General features: G+C 39.8%; 1 protein-coding gene across 10 annotated transcripts in view; it reads right to left on the bottom strand.

Annotated features, from left to right (window-relative positions):
* The window catches only part of LOC120299291 (voltage-dependent T-type calcium channel subunit alpha-1G-like), a 217,005-nt gene extending 198,215 nt beyond the window's left edge, over positions 1-18,790 (bottom strand). For all 10 annotated transcript variants that reach the window (XM_039323952.1, XM_039323950.1, XM_039323956.1 and 7 more), the window contains exons 1-2: positions 18,441-18,790; positions 16,735-16,868 (exon numbers count right to left, since the gene is read on the bottom strand). In XM_039323952.1, coding sequence (XP_039179886.1) covers positions 16,735-16,868; positions 18,441-18,533 — 227 coding nt within the window. In that variant the 5' untranslated portion in view covers positions 18,534-18,790. The remainder of the gene's footprint in view (positions 1-16,734; positions 16,869-18,440) is intronic.
* Positions 18,791-19,012: the final 222 nt, after the last annotated feature.

Genomic DNA, 19,012 nt, shown 5'->3' with positions numbered 1-19,012 from the left:
GATGTGCTTTTGAGTTAGCGTCAACTCCTAGGAACTGCCTGGACTAATACCTGCAGGTTCCCCCTCTTTTGGCAAGATTTTGGAAGAGCCAGCTTGGTGTAATGATTAAGGCATCAAGTTAGAAACCCGGAAAGTGCTGGGTTCTATTCCCTTCTTAGGCACAAAGCCAACTGGGTGACCTTGGGTCATTTCCTCCCTCTCAATCCCGGAAAGTGGTTGCAATGGCAATCACTTTCGAAATCTTGCCAAGAAAACTGTTAAAACATCACTAAAAAGTGGCACACAAAGGCAAATTAGAACGGTTCACTTTGTGCTGACTGCAAGCTACCCAGGGCATGTGAATAATGACTGCTGTAAGGAGAAGGTAGAAAGATGAGAATCCAGAAGAGGGTTTGATACCTACATTGATGAAAAAGTTGCCATTATTCTGTAATCCTGTAACCCCCAAATCTTCCTGAAGTTGCCTCTGGCAACTGGCAAAATTGTCCTCCTCCCCCCCCCAAAAAAGAAGGAGAACACATCTCTATAAGGTAGGGGTGAGAAAACCTTGGCCTTTTTATGACTTGTGGATTTCAACTCCCAGAATTCCTGAGTGAGCCATGCTGGCTCAGGAATTCTGGGAGCTGAAGTCCACAAGTCACAAAAGGGCCATGGTTCCCTACCCCTTCTATAATGAGACTGAAAGGATTTGAAATGACAGTGGCACCAGGGGACTTTTGAAAAACGCTACTTGCAATCCCCCTTCTTGATTATTCCAATAGCTATTTAACATTGTTTTTCATTTAACTGTGTATACATGCATTTTTTTCAGAATGAGAAGATGCATCAAGGTGACAAAGTGAAAAGGACTAATGGCCCTTTGACAAATACTTCCCCTCTCCGCTAGCTGGAATTCCTGTGACCATGGTATTGTGCCCCCCAACCCCCATCCTGCCACCCAGGACAGTGTAGTTATTCTACATTGATGAAAATGGAAGAGGCTATTACTGGATATACATGGACTTGTTTTATGTGAATTAGCCACAAGATGGCTCCCTGAGCTGAAGTATCATGTATGCCCTGGTAGGGTGAAAGTGATCAAATGGGAAAAAATGGATTAGAATCTAAGCCTAGCCCTGATTTATTCCTTCAAAGGGGGTTGGATGCAGGCCCACGGACCTCCTTTTCTATTGTTGTGGTGGAGGGGGGGATGCTTCGAAAAGACCAGTTTAAACCATTATGAACATAAGGCTGGAGCTTTATGTATGGATTAGAAATGAGATACTTTCCTTTGGGCAGCAGGCTCTCAGCAGTCTAATTTCTAATGCTAGGAAGAAAAATATATATTTACTTTCTGGTGTATGATTTGGCCACCCTGTCTAGAAAGGTCTTTGCTACAACCTAGTGCTTCTACAGAGCACAGTCAAATGCACTGAATTGTGAATAAGATTTACCAAACCCAAGAGGTTTAATTCCAAGTACAGATAGCTTATCAGTATGTTTTATATCCATCCTGTCCAGCTCAATGGTTTCTATACTGACTGGCAGAGCCTGTTCAAGGGCTCAGACAAGACTGTTTCCCAGCTCAATCCTGAATCCAGAAGAGTCTTCAACATACCAAACATAGAGCTATGCTAGGCTGTGATGTGCCCTTCCAGAATTAAGATGTGCTTCAGATTTTCCAATTTAGTTCCACTATAAACAACCTTTATATATATTCGGAATCAACGTTGTATCGAACAATCCTCTATAAACCAACTTAAGGTATCATATTAGAATCTTTTGTTTTGGACACTGTATATTTTAAAACTAATTATATACATCTCCAAAGACAAATGAAATTCCATAATCTCCTACAGCTTCACCTCAGTGTTCTAGTGAACAGTAGCCAAGAGATAAAATGAAACCATGATTCTACTGTTATTCAGGCACACATCTTTTTTTAAAAAAACAAGTTTTATTGGTTTTTTTCATTTTACAAACAAGTGCTTAAGAAACAACATGGTGGCAGGGCAATCAATTGTCCACAAAACAAAGTCATACTCATAAAATTCCGATTCAATCATTAAAAAACCCCTCTCTTTTCCCTCTAATGACATATTATATTCAAATTAATATATTTCAATACAACTAAATCAATCATAACAACCCTCAATAACCTTTCATCTAAATAAATCCAGATCCTGTGTTAAGCTTAACTATTTCAATTGCTATATTCCATATTTCTAATCTAAATACATAATTAACACTTCGGGAGTCGCCCCATTACCTTTTTCCTTATCATATTTGATAAACATTTATTAATATCATTTCTTCTTTTTTCTTATTCTTCTTCCATTACAAAGTGACTATCAGTTCTAATAAATAAAAAAAATATTAGTTCAAATCAGAAAAGAAAAAAAAGAACAAAGAAAAAACAAAGACAAAACAAAAAAGAAAAGAGAAAAATACCTTTCTATTTCTATTATACTTTATAATCTAACAATCAATCCCTCAATATCTGTATCAATTTCTTTAACCTCCTCCCAAAATTACTATATCCAAAACATATTAATTCATAGACAAATAACTTATTATTAAGTTCAAACCTTTAATTAATTTTTATTCAATCTAACATCTTATTTAACTGTCTTAAGCCATAAATCAATCCATATCTAATAAGCCTTTTAAACCCATTACATAAAACCTTAAGTCACACTCTTAAATCTTATTCTAGCTTTCCTTTTATGCCAAACAGGTTTCCATAACAACACCTCTATATCAATGAACAAATCACTTTTTATGCCTTGTAGTATTTTGAATCAAACAGAGACGTCCTCTTTTCTGTTTTAGAGACCTAGCTCCTTTGTAAGTAATCCCTTGTTGTTTTGAAAAGTCAAATCTCCACATTAGAAACTGTTGAATAGCAAGCTCAATTATGTCCAACTTTGTAGATAATAGTTGTTTATCCAAGCTACCATAGTTCTTAATTTGTTGGGCTTGTCTGTCCACTTCTGATGGTTTTAGGGTTGTAAGTGGTTTAACTGCAGTCCTTTTTAGTTCCTCGGAGATCTCATCAGCATGCATATGAAGTAGAATGGAATCTTCTTTACCTTTAGTTAATCCCACTTCTCTTGTTTTTTGGTCTATAGAGTGCTCAGATAAAGTCTGGGAGTCGATTTGTAAATTCAAAGCAGAATTTCTGTTTTTATTTCCATAGTAAATTCTTTTATTTGCAAACATATTTCATCAGTAACTTCATAAAGTTTTTCCAGTATAAGTTTATAGTCAAGTTGAACCAAGGGTTGCTCCATTTCAAAAATAATTAGAAACAGTCTGTATCATTTAGTAGAGGCTGTGTTCAAGGGACATTTAATCAGTGTCCACCCCCACCAGTACAGCTGTTAATTTTCTTTGTATTTTTCCTTTTATGGTAATCTGAAAGTCAAGGTCAGTCTCATCATCAGAAAAAAGAGAAAGTTGCAATTTTAACTTTTTCCACAAGGTGACCTCAGTACAATGTAAAATCTTCTCCCAGAGACCAGTAATCTCATAAACAAGATCAGGAAACACAGAAAAAAAGAGAAGTCCAATAGCAGATTCAATATTTAAAAATTTTTCCAAGACCCCAAAGTGAAGAAAAAATAAATAAAAATAGAAAAAAATCATTTTAAATTAATTCAGTCCATTTAAGCTTCTTTTTCCCACACTCACAAATGCCGCTTTCTTAGATAGGGAAATCATTTCAAAGGTGCTTTTTACAGGCAGAAAAGAAAAAAAAAACGAAGAGAGGGAGAAAAAAAGTCTCACCCGGCTCAGCCACGGTGGTTCCTGTGCTTAACTGTTCTTCTGACTTCTGGTTACAGTGGCAAGGTGAACGGCCATTTTACTGGCTGTTCTTTCCACCATCGGCCCAAAGAGCAATCTTGGGCCATGGAAGAAGCTGCCGCTCTCCCACGGACGACAAGGACCTCCTCAGTGGTAGCCGCCCCTCCAAGGTGGCTTTTCAACCTGATTAAGGGTCTACCGGCAGCAGAGAATCAGCTGGCGAAGACAGCAGTCTCATCGCTCAGCTGCGAGCGCCGTGATCTGGAACCGGAAGTCTCCAGGCACACATCTTTTGACGTTAGAAGCACAGGATGGGATCGAAAGGCAGAAATCAAGGAAAATCAATCTTTGCACAATTGCTCCTTTTGCTGAAGCATCCAGTATTAACCAGAGTTTTACTGATGCTTCTAATACTAACTAGCATTAAGGTTGGGAGTCATGCAGATTGCTGAACTGATGATTCACAGCTAAATGAGTAGACACCACAAAATCACTAGTCACAATTAATGGCTCCATATTAAGAATCAGAATGGATAAAGCGAACAGATTGGTATGCTTCAATTACTTTTGGGCTCACAACCATCTGGGAAACTGAGTTACAATCGTTACATATAAAGTATATACAGCTTTCCAGTTTGCTTGTTTATTCACTTTTTTTTCCTCTATCTCAATTGTTGCACATCTCATCAGACTGTTGGCTGGCTCAAACTGATTCATTTGTACTGAAAAACAGAGTTCCATATCAGAGAAATGAATGCACTTAATGCAATTTGCATGCAAAATTGGTGCAACTCCCATTGCACTCTGGGTAACTGGTATGCATTGATCAGAAGAAATATTTATATATATAATTAACCACCACAAGACACATGAAACCTGATGCACCAAAAAATTTATTACCTGTTTCCAGGATTCCATAATTCATTATTTTCAGTCCAGCCTCTTTTGACTAATATGTTTAAATCTCCCTGTTACTAGAACACCAATCTCTGAAAAAAGTGAGTGATGAGCAAAGAGAGGAAAAGGAAGAGATGAAACAGATAACATGGACAAGGAGGTGCAGGCCGAAGGTCAGTAACATTGATGTTGCTTTTGGAGTATGGCAAATGAAATAGTGATGACTGCTCAACTGCAGATGTTCTTGGAGACTATCATCACAGAAGCATACAATTGAGTAGTTGGAAGGGACTACAAAAATAATCTTGTTAAATCTTCAGTAATGTCTAGGAAAACCAATTTAACCATCCTCAAGTGATGTCTGTCCAGTCCTTTTTTAAAAAGCTCCTGGGATAGAGAACTCACAATTGCCATAGGTATACTTTCCCACTATTGTACAAATCTTACAATTAGGATTTTTTTCTTTATTTTAAAATATAATCTACGTAGATAGCTGCAACTTATAGCCATTATTTTAAAATATATTTATCAATGTATTGACCATCTGTGCAGACTTCAGTGTGCACATGTGTCATCTCTCCTGCTGCATTGGTTATTGACTTGCTTCCAGGTACTAGTTGCTAGTTGTCACCTTGAAAGCCCTTCATGGCATGGGACCAGGTTATCTGAGGGACTATCTCTTGCCGATAACATCCACCTGACCCACGAGAGTGGGGAGGCAAGGAATGTTGTGGGTCCCGTCCCTTAAAGAGGTATATCTGCTGGGACCCAGAAGAAGGGCCTTCGCTGTAGTGGCTCCCTCCCTCTGAAACATCATCCCTCCAGAAAATAGACCGGTCCTTACTCTGACACTCTTTCGCAAGGCCATAAAGGCATGGTTTTGCCATCGGGAACCCAGAATGAGATGGAGCCAATTAAATGGTTGATTTGAGTATGTGTTGTTGTTAAGGAGGGGTGGGGGTTTATTTTATCATTATTTTTTATTTTTTATTATTTTTATTGTTTCTACATTGTGTTTTTATTATCTGTAAGCCACCTATAGTTTCTGTGAGTAGGTGGCTATATAAATTATCTAAAATAAGTAAATCAATAAAATAAATAAATCTCAATTGCCAAAGCAACAAAAAAAATTGATTAAAAACAAATCCAACCAAAGAAAAAAACCCGCTCCAACAGTAAGAAAGAAATGAGCTAAACATGCTCTTGTGTACATTCCAGTCTGATTATCTGATTACTGGATAAGCCTTGGTCACCATGGTGGATTACCTTAATGAGGCCAGAAGAAATGTGAATTTGGAACCCTTACTTGATCTCTCAGCAACTTTTAATACTGTTGATCGTGGCTTCCTTTGAACTGGTTTTGAACTTAATTTGGTATTGGAAACATCATTATATGATTCCACTCTTATCTGTAAAATAGACTGTAGACTCGAGAATAGCATTAGGTTAGCTCCCTGGCAATTTTGCACAACTCAATGCACTGTCTTCTCTACAATACTGTTTAAAATCTGCTGGGAGTATTATGGAATTTAGAAAGAACTTTAATCAGTACAAAAAGTCCTCGGGTTATGACAGCAATTAGATTAAGCAATGTGGTCTTAAAGCATGACATCAAACAACTGCATAACTTACTGATGGCAATCTCAGAGGTCCTTGTTGCCAACATTTAAGTGAGGCTCACAAGGACCTCATGTGATTGAAACTTGTAACTTCTTACAAGCTTCCAACAAGCAAAGTCAATAAACACAGATCATGAATGTGTTTTATGAAAATCACTCTGGCAGATTGGCCTCCCACCTCCAATTCACATGGCAATAAAAGAGAGAGAAGGGGAAGTACACTGATAATTGCAAGACTCTATTACATGGTTTTCCCAGTTGCAATGTATGGCTGTGTAAGTTGGACCATAAGAAAGGCTGAGCGCAAAAGAATTGAGGCCTTTGAACTATGGTGCTGGAGAAGGTGACCAAACTGGTCAGTTCTAGAGGAGATCAACCCTGACTGCTCTTTAGAAGGCCAGATCCTGAAGATGAAACTCAAGTACTTTGGCCACCTAATGAGAAGGAAGGACTCACTGGAGAAGAGCCTAATGCTGGGAAAGATTGAGGGCAATAGAAGAAGGGGACAACAGAGAATGAGGTGCCTGGATGGAGTCACTGAAGCAGTAGGCATGGGCTTGGATGGACTCCAGGAGATGGTGGAGGATAGGAAGGCCTGGAGGAACGTTGTCCATGGGGTCGCGATGGGTCGGACACGACTTCGCAACTAACATCAACAATTACTATAGTTATCCTAAGAAAAGGAGTTTTATATCTACATAATGTCTGTTCTTAGTATGGTCTGCCTTATAGGACTGACACAATTATCAGCTTTGACTGATACTGTATGTTAACTGCATTCATTCCTGGGCAGGAATACCTCTGCCACAATGATTCATTTAAATATTGTTCTACAAAGCCCTAAACAAATTAGCATCATTCCAAGTATATTAGCCTCCCAAGCACCAATATCCTTTGGAAAATGTCCTGCTCCATCTTTTAGTCTCAAAGATCTCATACTCTTTGGATGACAAAGTATGCTGCCAAATCCCTGGTTAAACTTCAGTGACGCTTTCAATATTACTTTTCAAGAATGCCCATTGAAATAATGACCGATAATTACATGAATCATTAAAACACCTCATTTCTATATCCAGCCCTGTTCTAGGCAGAGCTGCAGTTTTAGAAAGATGTGATAACATGCTAATGTTCCTTTTCAACTTCAATAAGCCCAGTTGTTAAGTGGAGGGACACATGGTAGAAAAATACTTTGGGGCAGAGTGTTAATACTTGCATCAAATAATCACAGTGAATCATGAGGTTCCTCAAAATTTAGCTGGGCAAAATGTAAAGGTAAGGCCTTGTCTAGGAGATTTGTGTAGAAGGAACCAGATGCCCTCAATAAGGGTAAACAGAACATCATAATAGTCAGACTGCCTTAACCCTAAGCTAGTCCAGTCCTGCTAGAGCAGAGGTTCCCAACCTTTTGGGCACCAGGGACTGGTTCCGTGAAGAAAGTTTTTTCCATAGACCAGAGAGTGGGTGGTTTTGTGTGTTGCCTGCATCCCGCAGATGGGGCTTTGCTTGTTTGTGCAAACTAGTTGCTGTCATGCTGCGGCCCGATACAGGTCCACAGACCAGGGGTTGGACTCCTGTGCTAGAGGCCATTGTTAAAGCAATTTACTACCCCATTAAACATTCTTGTTTCAAAACAATATAGATAGATAGATAGATAGATAGATAGATAGATAGATAGATAGATAGATAGATAGATAGATAGATAGATAATGTAGATGAAAGAGAGAGAGAGGCAGACAGACATTACATTTTTCCAATAACTTTCAGCTCTCTCTGTAGAAAGGAAAGCTATATAAGGTAACAAAGGAAAAAGGGACATATATTCCTCAGCAATGAAACTTCAATGAAAGTCGATGAGCTTGGGGAGAAGGAGAGGGAAAGAGAATATTCATATTGAAAATGTTAATCTTTGCTAGCTGGATTGCTTTAGATTGGGTCCCAACAGGAATAGGGCAGTTCATAACAAATGCTGATGTGGCTGTTATCCAGAATTTCTGGTTAAATTCCAAAGTAGTGGGACCTTTAAAAGAGAAAGACTACCCATGTGCTCAAAGGCGTGAAGAATTATTACTTATTGTTATGTAACTAGCATAGCATTGCTTAGGGCAATATTATATAGTTCCATCAAGATAATTAGCATTAAAATTTTCCGAACAATCTGAAGAGGCTCTGCTTTTCCCAGCATGTTCCTCATTCTCCTGTACTGAAGTAGCCCTATCTCTCAAAGATTCGGCATGGCCCTTTCAAAACCCCATCTAAAGCACATCAGGATAGTTGAAATATCTTCTCTGCAGACACACACATGCTTCAAAAGACACAACCATTGTGACCCACCAAGCAGCAAGTTCTGAGAGCAAATCTGTTAAATACTCCATCAATATTTCATCATATATGTAATTTCAAACAGCCAGCCCTTCCATAATATCTGCCTGAGGCAAGCAACCATTTTAGAATTAGAGCCAGCAGGATGGTTAAAGTGCTGGATTAGCAGCAGGGAGAACGAAGTTCGGCCTACTTTCAGTCATAGAAGTTTACAGATTGACTTTGGGCCACTCACATTCTCTTATTTAGACCAATAACCCCCATGGGGTTTATTATGGGGAAAAATACTGAAAGGGGATAGTGGTATCTGCGTTGTCTTAAGTGGCTAGAGGAAAAAAATGGGGATAAATCTAATGAATGAATAAATATTTGGAATGTTGGGGGATTTCTACTAGGTCCGAAAATGATCTGCCACGGTGAGGTATAAGCCATCACAAAAACCACATGGACCACCCTGAAACTGCTTCCATTTGTCCCTCTGGCATTATAGGATCTTCTCTACCACCTCCAAGCTCACATTCCTAAGAGTTTCTTTTTTCTTTTAAATTAAAGTTAGGTAGGGAAGGGAGCTAAATGGCACTAAGGGAAATGTCTGCATTTTATTTTTGCTATATTATATTTGTTGCTTTAATTGGTTCTGCAGAATGCTTTAATTGCTGGTTTTATTGTATGCCACCCAGAATGACTTGGGTGAGATGGGTGGCCATATAAATTGGACAGATAAAAATAAAATAAATAAGCATGTCTAAATCTACCAGTGTATTGAAAAATACATTGCCTGTCTGTGATAGAACTCTGCTTAGATAATGATTTTTTTTTTGCATAAAACAAAGACAGAATGACTGAGTGTGAACTCCAGACTAATTATCCTTACATTTCTTTGCTTTAATAATGGAGAGTTTTAGTCCTTTAAACATATATATGGAGAAAGGGGAAATAGTTCCAAACAGAATCAATTTGAAGCAAAACAAAGCAAATATATATATAAATCTTCTGGAGAAAGTGACTTAAGCAATATGGTCTAACAACAACTCTGAAAGCTTCAGTCCTTCTTCCCTTGCTCCAAATTCCCTCCTGACTTCATTTTCCAATGTTGCTCGTGTATCTAGACAGCACCGTGCTCTCTATCCTAACCAACTGGCTGCTCATTGAAAAAATTCAGCCATGGCTAGCAAGTGGCATATGCTTTCCTACTGCTAGTTAAAATCCCTCTGCAGTGTAAACCAAGGGTCAGCTCATGGAAGATCTTGTCCAGACTGGTCTCTGAAAGACATGTTCGGAAAAGGAGTTTCAACACATCTGAATTGGCCCCCAAAGCCTGGCATGAACAAAGCATTGCAGATGTTATTAGACTGTGCTAAATTGGCCAAGCAAAAGCCTAGGAGGGAAGCCTCGGCTAGGTTTCAATTCAGCAAGCTTCACACATGTTCAGAATTACATGCTGTCTTCTTTGCACGCGACTCTCAGAACGTGCTGGTGAGAAAAGGGGCAATGCAGCCTAGATAGCAGAGAGGAATTTGGATGCACAAAATGATGCTCTACGTTCCCCAGAGTTCCCCCATGGATGATGCAGGATTATTAAACAGGATTCTCATAGTTACCATGATGTAATAACTGAACCCTTGGGGGTAATGTGAGACTGAATTGATAGCTCTGTTGCACATATTCTGTTTGGGTCAAATAGTTGGCCCTGAAATAAAGAATCATCTCTGATGGCTACCATTTAATTTAGTTTGGGCTCAGCAGAAGTGGATTCTTTCCCAAATTCTGATCAGTGTTTGCCCTGCCAAGCACACAATTTTTCTTTTTAAAAGGATGTTAAAATGCACTTTCGTTTGTTGGTGGATATTCTGACCATCTCTTAGCCAACTGTAATGGTATATGACAATGGTGGCGAACCTATGGCACATGTGTCAGAGGTGGCACTCAGAGCCTTCTCTGTGGACACACATGCTGTTGCTCCAGCAGAGTTGCCAGAGTAGCGAGCCTGTAGCATTTGGAAACGACAGGGCAGGATGTGAGCGAGCAAGCGGCGTTGGCCCCCCGGGATGCCACGCTCACCCAGTCTGCTGTGACCACTGCAGCCATGCCCACCCAGTGGGACACCCCCCGACCCCCTGAGGGCACCTTGGCACTTTGCGATAAATAACTGGGTTTTGGGTTACAGTTTGGGCACTTGGTCTCTAAAAGGTTCACCACCACTGGTATATGAGAATGACCTTGGGAGAGAGGTGGAAGAGATACAGGGTAGACTATCATCATGTCAAAGGTAACTGAGTTCACAGTAGGGAGAGGAGTGTGGGAAGTGTTTCAGGAAGACCTGTCCTAGTTTTCTGGAGAGTACAAGAGAAATAATTGCAGTCTTGCAAGATTCTGTTAATCTAACCATATAATACAGAGTTAGTACACATAGTTGTGCTGGTGGTCTGACTACTTCAAAGAGCTAATACCAACACATGAAAATAGGGTGATTTTTTCTCAAAAACAAAAAAGGAAAGAAATCATTATTTATGCTAGTGTTTCTCAACCTTGGCCACTTTAAGATCTGTGGACTTCAACTCCCAGAATTCCTCAACCAGCTGGCTGGGGATTCTAGGCTTTTGAAATCCACACATTTTAAAGTTGACAAGTTTGAAAAACACTGCTCTAAAATGAGACAGGTGGAGTTAGCTAGGGAGGATGTAGAACTCTCTCTCTTGAAAAAAAAGGAGGAGACAAGAATATAGCTGTCCTTGATCTGGTGTCTCTGTGATGATTTGGATTTCACTTTGCAGAACAGCCAATTCTGTAATTTGGGACTGATAATTCATCACATTAGGATCATCTTTTTCAAAAGTACTAAGAATAAACTACCTGCTTACAAACTCATAAACAAATGTAAGATGTATTTAGGGATTTGGGTTCATTTTTTTTCTTATACTTCCACCTTGACAATCAGCTCTAGGTAAAAAGGACTTCAGTTATTATGCAGGTGTCAAATCACATTTTATGCATGTAAGGATTTAACTAAATTTAAATAAATTTACACGCTAATAAAAGAAGAATCAAAGGTCTTAAACTTGGACTTGACCATATTGTGATTTATGGCAATATCCAGAGTCCTTAGGAAGAGTAGGGAAAGTAAGATCAGATTATTTGCAGTCACTAACAGCCTTTGGCCAACTAAGAAGACTGTCCTGGGTTCAAAATCCACATTTACCTAACAGGAAATCTAAAACCTTGTTTGTTTAACTGAGTCCTATAGCAAAACTTTGAGAAGCAGGCTTGAGACCCCAAAAAAGCATCCTCAAGCAGCTATCAGAGTTCACCACTGCTCCTAACATTGCTCCTGGACCACCTCCTCTGCTACTCCACTGATGAAACCTGCATGACTATAATTATCTATATAATCTCAAAGTTAAATTATGATTATTCCTTGACCTTGATGTAGTACCCTTCTTGGCAAATTCCTGTCCAAAGTTCATTGTAACTAGTAAAAATAATAGAGATTGAATTGCCTGCCAAGGGCTTCCTCAAATCGGCAGCCAGGAGCAAACCCAATGCAGATTTTTATATCATACATCAGCCTTCTCCAACCTGGTAGCCTCCAGGTTGTGGAGACAGCAAGTTCCAGAATCCCAGCTGTATTTCTGCCAGGCTGGCCATGGCTTCAATACTTCTGGACAGCATCAAGTTAGAGAAAGCTTCCAGATGTTAGAGAGCTGCAATAATGGAGCCAGCTAAGCTACTATTAGACTTTATATACTACAATGGATTATAAGTTTGAGCAGAGACTTCTTTACACCCGGACCCACACCTCAGTCCATGTAATTGTAAGCAAGTCTCATTTGACTTAATCTTCCTCCCTAAAAGAAAGATGCACAACTCTGGGGTGGCCATAGGTCACAACGATCAGTTCAAAGACGAGCCAGGCATTTAAAAAAAAGTGACAAAACATTTTATTTATACTGAAACCAACATTTTGTTTAAATTAAAACAATTTACAGCTAATACGATTACTGCATCCCCATGTATTTCCTGCCACATAAAACACAACTGTGGTTGAGGGGATTGGGAACACCATCTCAGGAATCCTTGCAACCATGATGCTGTGCCTCCTACATGTGTGTGTGCTGCTTTGAACTCTATAGCTTAAATTAAAGAAAAGTTAAGTGCTGCTGCTGCTGCTGCTGCTGCTGATGATGAACATCAGGAGGATCTTATAAGAACCTATCATCCCTCTAAAAAGTTGCTTCTACCAGCATGATGGGCTTTTGCTGCTGACTTCCTAACCCCAAAAATGTGGCCATTGTGGTTTATTTCTCAAACCCTTTAGTCCAGGGGTGTCAAACCTCCGGCCCATGGGCCGGTTGCATCATACGGAGGCTGCACCCACCCCAGCTCTGGCAATGCAAAAAAAGTCATGATTCATTGCGACATGTCACATGATGTGGCGAGTTTGACACCCGTGCTTTAGTACATTTCAGGAAATTCCAGTTCATTATATACAAAAGGGTGTGTGTGTGTGTGTAGGGGCAGAAGTCTAAGAGATTCAAGCCATTCTTTGTGAATAGGAAGGTGGAGAGAGAGAGAGAGAGAGAGAGAGAGAGAGAGAGAGAGAGAGAGAGAGAGAGAGAGAGAGAGAGAGAGAGAGAGAGAGAGAGACCTCCAAGCTCTTTATGTGTCAAGGAAATTTAACCCTCTTGGCTGAAGGCCAGAAACTTTTCATGTGGATTGGAAACCTCAGCCAGGAGATTCTCGGGTGCTAGAAAAAAAAAACCTTTAATTTAAACCAGGTGCCTCTGGAAGAAGAAAAAAAAAACCCACTTCATGAAAGGCAAAAACTTGGTCCCGTTCCCTCAAAACAAAAGGGCAATCACGCACATTTTGACTGAAATATCCCCTTTTTGGAATGCAGCCTTCATGCTTTAAACAAACTTGCTGAAACCTCATCCATTTGGACAATCGGCATGAAACTGAGACTACCCATATTTCTGGAGCCAGAGCAAATGCTTGAGGAGGATGCCAGCTATGTCCGCCCAAAGCTGCAGAGGCCTTACAGTATGGAAAGCAGCACATAGGCTGGCAGGGAACAAAGGAAAGTGGGGTTTGTGGCTGTCAGCCTTCACAGTGGCCTTCCTTGATTGCTGCTGTCTGCAAAAGTTAACACTGTGAGTGCCATGGGAAGCAAGGAGGCCCACGGAAGACGGCAAGGAACACCATTCATACTGCCCACTTGCTGGCTGCAAGTGGGGACAGAGAGGTGTTGGGGACATCTGTTGCTGCTGTCACACCTTTGCCTACAATCCTTATTCCGGAATGGGACAAGTCACCATGGCCATTTCACCACAGCCATATCACCATGGCCAATTCGACGTGGCCATTTCAATGTAGCCAACTTCCCACGGGACAACTCACCACAGAAAATTCCATATAAATATTATCTTTTTGTGAAATAATATCAAAGAAACAGTGGTGGATAAAGTAGCAAGTTGTCCCACAGCAAGTTGGCCACGGTGAGTTGTCCTGTGGTGAGTTGGCCGTGGCAAGATGTCCATGGTGAAATCGCCACAGTGAGTTGGCTGTGGTGAATTGTCCTAGACCCTCCTTATTCACTTCCTTTTCTCGACTGTGGGGTTTGTGTGGGATAATAGAGAATGGCTGCTCAGGGATACAAATACCTGGAGATTTAAGAATACACAAGGTAGTCTCTGGATATAAAAAAAGGGGTTACTCTGTGAGGGGGTCCTTATTTTCTTGCAGACATTTCCTTACCCAAACTAAGTAACATCACCAGTACTGTATTGTACAGTAATGAAATGTCTGCAAGAAAACAACCAAGCTCAGAGAGCACCAAAGACATCCCACCCCATTTCAGCCTTGAGCTACAAATATTCTCTTTTATTGGTATCACTCTGTATTTTAATAAGGTTGACCACATGTGATTTCCTGCAGAAAATTCAAGGCTAACTCTAGGCCATTAAAAACATTACACAGATCTCTAGTCTATCCTATACAGCATAACAGTCTTCTTTGACCAGCAGCAAGTTTGGGGGATTTCTCATCAATTGCTACTTGGGGTCACATTTGGAGTTTTATGTCAGGATAATGATTTAAAGGCTAACCAGCCGATGTATGTAAGGTGGAGGATGCAATGATAGGAATGACTCAGCAGGTGTCTGTATACCTTTAAGAGCCTGAGTATAAAAGGGAAGACTTTTGCTGCTGTGTTCTCTCTAGTCCGTTTCCTGCTGTAATTGCTGTATGTTGGAGTTTGCTCTATTATCACGTGTATGTATTTTGTTTCTAGTGTATATTGTAGAAGCTGGGTTGACAAGATCAGAAATGAGGAGGTGATAAGCCGTCTGGGAAAGCTAAGGGAAATCATCAAAACAATTAAAAAATGAAAATTAGAATATTTTGGACATGTGATGCGACACCCAGAAAAATACGGCACACTCCATTTAATCCTCCAGGGAAAGATTGGAGGCAAACAAGGTCCAGGCAGAAGAAGAACATCATGGCTTCAAAATCTAAGGGACTGGTTTGGACAAAAATCAGCAACACTTTTTCACGCGGCTGCTGATAAAAACAGGATCGCCAACATGATCGCCAACATCTGATAATGGATATGGCACAAGAAGAAGTATATTGTAGATAGTGTAATAAAAACCATCATTTAATACAAACCACTATTTACTGTATTTACTCATAGGTTACCTCAGCACAATAAGACTGTTCATGCTCTGACACTTTATATTGATAAATCAAGTCCTCAATCACCAAATAATATCCTTTCCCAAGTAAACATTGGAAAATCCTCTACAATAACCAAAAGGAGCAGTAATGATGAACTGCAACTGATTAGATGAATGAAACCTTTTAAAAGTCCAGTCCTAGGAGACCTGACCACACCCTGTGCCAGGCATAAAAAAAAAAAAAAGATCCATTAGGACTCCTTCTTTGTTCCCTACTCTGAGTTGTGAGGCCAAAACTCTAGTCTTCCTCCCCCCCCATTTGGAGGGCTTGGACATTTTAAGGAGTAAAACTGCTTAAATGCTGCTGAAAGCATTCCATTCATTCCTTGTCAGAATGGGTCTGGTCCATCCACTTTTGGAAAGCAGCTCCAAACATGGCATACAAAGTCTGCCCTGAAGCTAACAAACATGGGCTCCTGCCTGATCCTTTTGCTCTTAAACAAGTAGGGCTAAACTGGACATCCAGACTTTCTGACTCTTTATGTCTCTTAATACATCTGCCTCTGCAGTTTGCCAAGGTTGTTCCCCCCCCATAGATATGTGGATCATTACACGAGGAAAAGAACATGTGCTGTGCATAAGAACACCATCTTTTCATTAATATTCTTTGCAGGTAAGAAAATGCTTTTGGAGAAGTATATGAGTATCGCACAGAAGGAAACTAATCTGCTGCAAAGTTAGAGGTCTCTGAATTTTCCTAAAAATACCCTCATGTTCCATCTTCCACCTCCCCATGTCCATATCAGCATCTCCTGAGCCTTTTGCATCAAAAGGAGAAGAGAATGACTCTGAGGCCACTGGTGCAGGAACCCCGGAAAATTCCAACTTTGCACACAAGAAATAACATTAACACAGCAACTCTTGGCTGGGATTTATAAAACACTCCATAAATCTCCAATGAAATTATTTATAGCGCCTTTAATGTCTTTCAGTAGCTGAAAGAAAGTACTCCAAATGCCGTGGAAATGTTCACTGACATCTATCATATAATTCTGAATGGGGAAAAATAAATAATAGGCCTCTGTTGCATTTTCGCTCTTTGTATGTATGGCGTAATTGGCGTGTATGAGGATTGCAGTGCTGAGAATTTTCAGCCAAGGCTACTATTGGTTGCACTCTGGGAATTGCAGTTCCCAACACATCTGGAGGGGCCCTGGGAGAGAAAGGTTGCCAGAGTAAAGCTTGAAACATTAAAAAGTAGAACTAAGCAATTGAAACTCTATACAATTTGCGCTAGGCAAAATATTATGCTAAAACTTTCTACATTTATTCTGTTTAGCTAATGTAATAACTAAGAAATATGAACACGATAATCTGTTTCTCAGCTGTTTTCAGCAGAAAGTTGCTTTTTGTTTGAGAATTAATTTCTGACTTACCCAGCTACAACTATAAAAAAATCCAGACGATTCCACGTGTCTCCCAGGTAGCACTTCTTCCCAAAAATCCCCAAGGCAATCATCTTGATTATCATTTCCACCGCAAAGAAGGCAAAGATAAAATCATCAAAACTCTGAAAGATAAAGAAGCAGGATCTGTGACAAAAATCTGAAGTAGTGGCAGTTCATTTTTCAAGAAATCTGACCCAATCTGTTCTAAGGCCATCTTCCATCACAATTTTATATGCTCCTAAAGACAACACTTCCCACATTTCTAAGTGTAAAAGAATGATGGGCAAGGAAATTATTTCATCCCCAGAAAAGGAGTTGAAAATGCACAGCTATATTATATCTGGACATTTCCTCATCTCCAGTGCCAAAGTGAGTGAAGAAAGCCTTTTCAGCTTGGCTATGAGTCTCCAATCACAATCAGATTTATTTAGGTAAGATCTGAACAAACTAGACTATGAATCAACCTCATCTGACAGATTGTTTGCCCCACCTTGTGTCAAAAACAACTCCCCTATATTTTAACAGTGGGAATTGGTGGTTTTGCTTCCTCTTTAGATCCAAATTTCAGTTCTCGGTAGATCTCCCACACTGAATAATGTTTGGATTTGAGGTGAGTTCCCCATCCCAAATAAATGTTTGGCTCTGAGTATTCTAATTCCTGCTAGTCTCTGCAGTAAATTTAACATTTACTGCTTTCCTTGGATATATGTCAGGAAAACTATGCATATGGATAGCTCAAGAATGATAGGTAAGAAATCCATCTTGGTTCTTTACCGACATGGCAAACAGATCAGAGAGAGAATTGCATCTAACAGAACTTTCCTACATCTATGGAATGTAGGACATGGGATATAAGGTCTTAAATAAGGTGAAAACATTTGCCATGAGAGCTATTCTCATTCAGACTTGCATATCATGTTCCTTATTTCTTTATTTGTGAAAATTTATATGACCTCTCAACTCACTTTCACTGACTCCCAGTAGCTTACAAAGATAAAAACCCAATATAAAAATCAATAAAAAGCAATAACCCCCCATGCCCCTGATGACAACAATCAATCAATCAATCAAATAAGCCCACTTGATGGGCTCCATCCAACTCTGGGTTCCCTGTGGTAAATCCCCAGGGACTTCCAAAAGAGTGCCAAAGTGGGGGGCAATTTTATCTCCTCAGAGATGATGTTCCATAGGGAGGGAACCACCATGGAGAAGGCCTTACTTCTTCATCCTGCTAGGTTATTAGGAGAGGGGATCTGTAACATTTCCTGCCTCCCTGTTCTCCCTCTGGTGGGTCAGGTAGATGTGACTGGGAAAGAGGGTCCTTCAAATAACCTAGTTCCAAGCCATATATGTCTTTGGAGGTGACAAACAGCACCTTGAATTGGACCCAGAAACAAATTGCCAGCCAATGCAGTACCAGGAGGAGAGATGAGATATGTGCACATTTAGGCCTGCACAAAACCATGCAGGCCACTGTATTTTGGACTAATTGAAATTTCTGGATACTTTTCAAGGGCAGTCCCATGTAGAGTCCTAGTTGGTCCTTTAAACAAAAGAAAAAGAAAGCTAGAGATGTTAGAGATTGAACCTGAAGCCTGTTGCAGTCAAAACATGGGCTTCTTTTCCCACTAGGCTAAGGCCTCTTTCTTATAATACATTTTGACAAACTGGCATAAAGATAAAACAGATTTTACCTGGAGAATCTTGCAGCGTGGAGAGTCACAGCCCATGTCTTCACAAGGGTGGAACATGCCCAAAGTGACACAGTTCAGGAGAATTACCAGCATACTGATTCTTTCAAACCAGGTGCAAAGGGGATCAGTCAAGGAAAAGACCAAGTTCAGAAAAGGACTTTAAAATTAAATACACATTCAAAGGGAAAGACATGGAGGCATTTTATGCATATTTAAGTTAAGTCGCTATAGAAAAGAGTAGCTAAAACATGTTCTGTATGGATTTGAGTGCCAATGTTTTCCTGTAACAGTAATAGTACTACTTCTTTCTAATTTACCTTCTCCAGAAAGATCATGTACCAACCAGTCACACCTATATGCACCCCAGTCGTATTGCAGTTTTGTAAAACACACATTTTACCTGCTTCTTATCTTTGGCCAGCAAATCTTGGGGAAGATATGAGGGTTAAATGAAAACTAATGCCTCCACCTTTATAACTGTAAATTTGGAATATTTTAATAAATGAATTAGGAAAATAATCTTTGAAATGAGCTCTTTTGTTACTTGTATTTACTTCTCCATATATTACCAC

This window comes from Crotalus tigris, unplaced genomic scaffold (genome assembly GCF_016545835.1).
Source record: "Crotalus tigris isolate CLP2741 ecotype Arizona unplaced genomic scaffold, ASM1654583v1 scf7180000024288.305614, whole genome shotgun sequence".
Lineage (NCBI taxonomy): Eukaryota > Metazoa > Chordata > Lepidosauria > Squamata > Viperidae > Crotalus > Crotalus tigris.
Note: the sequence above shows the minus strand (reverse complement) of the source record. Positions and strands in the feature narration are given on the sequence as shown.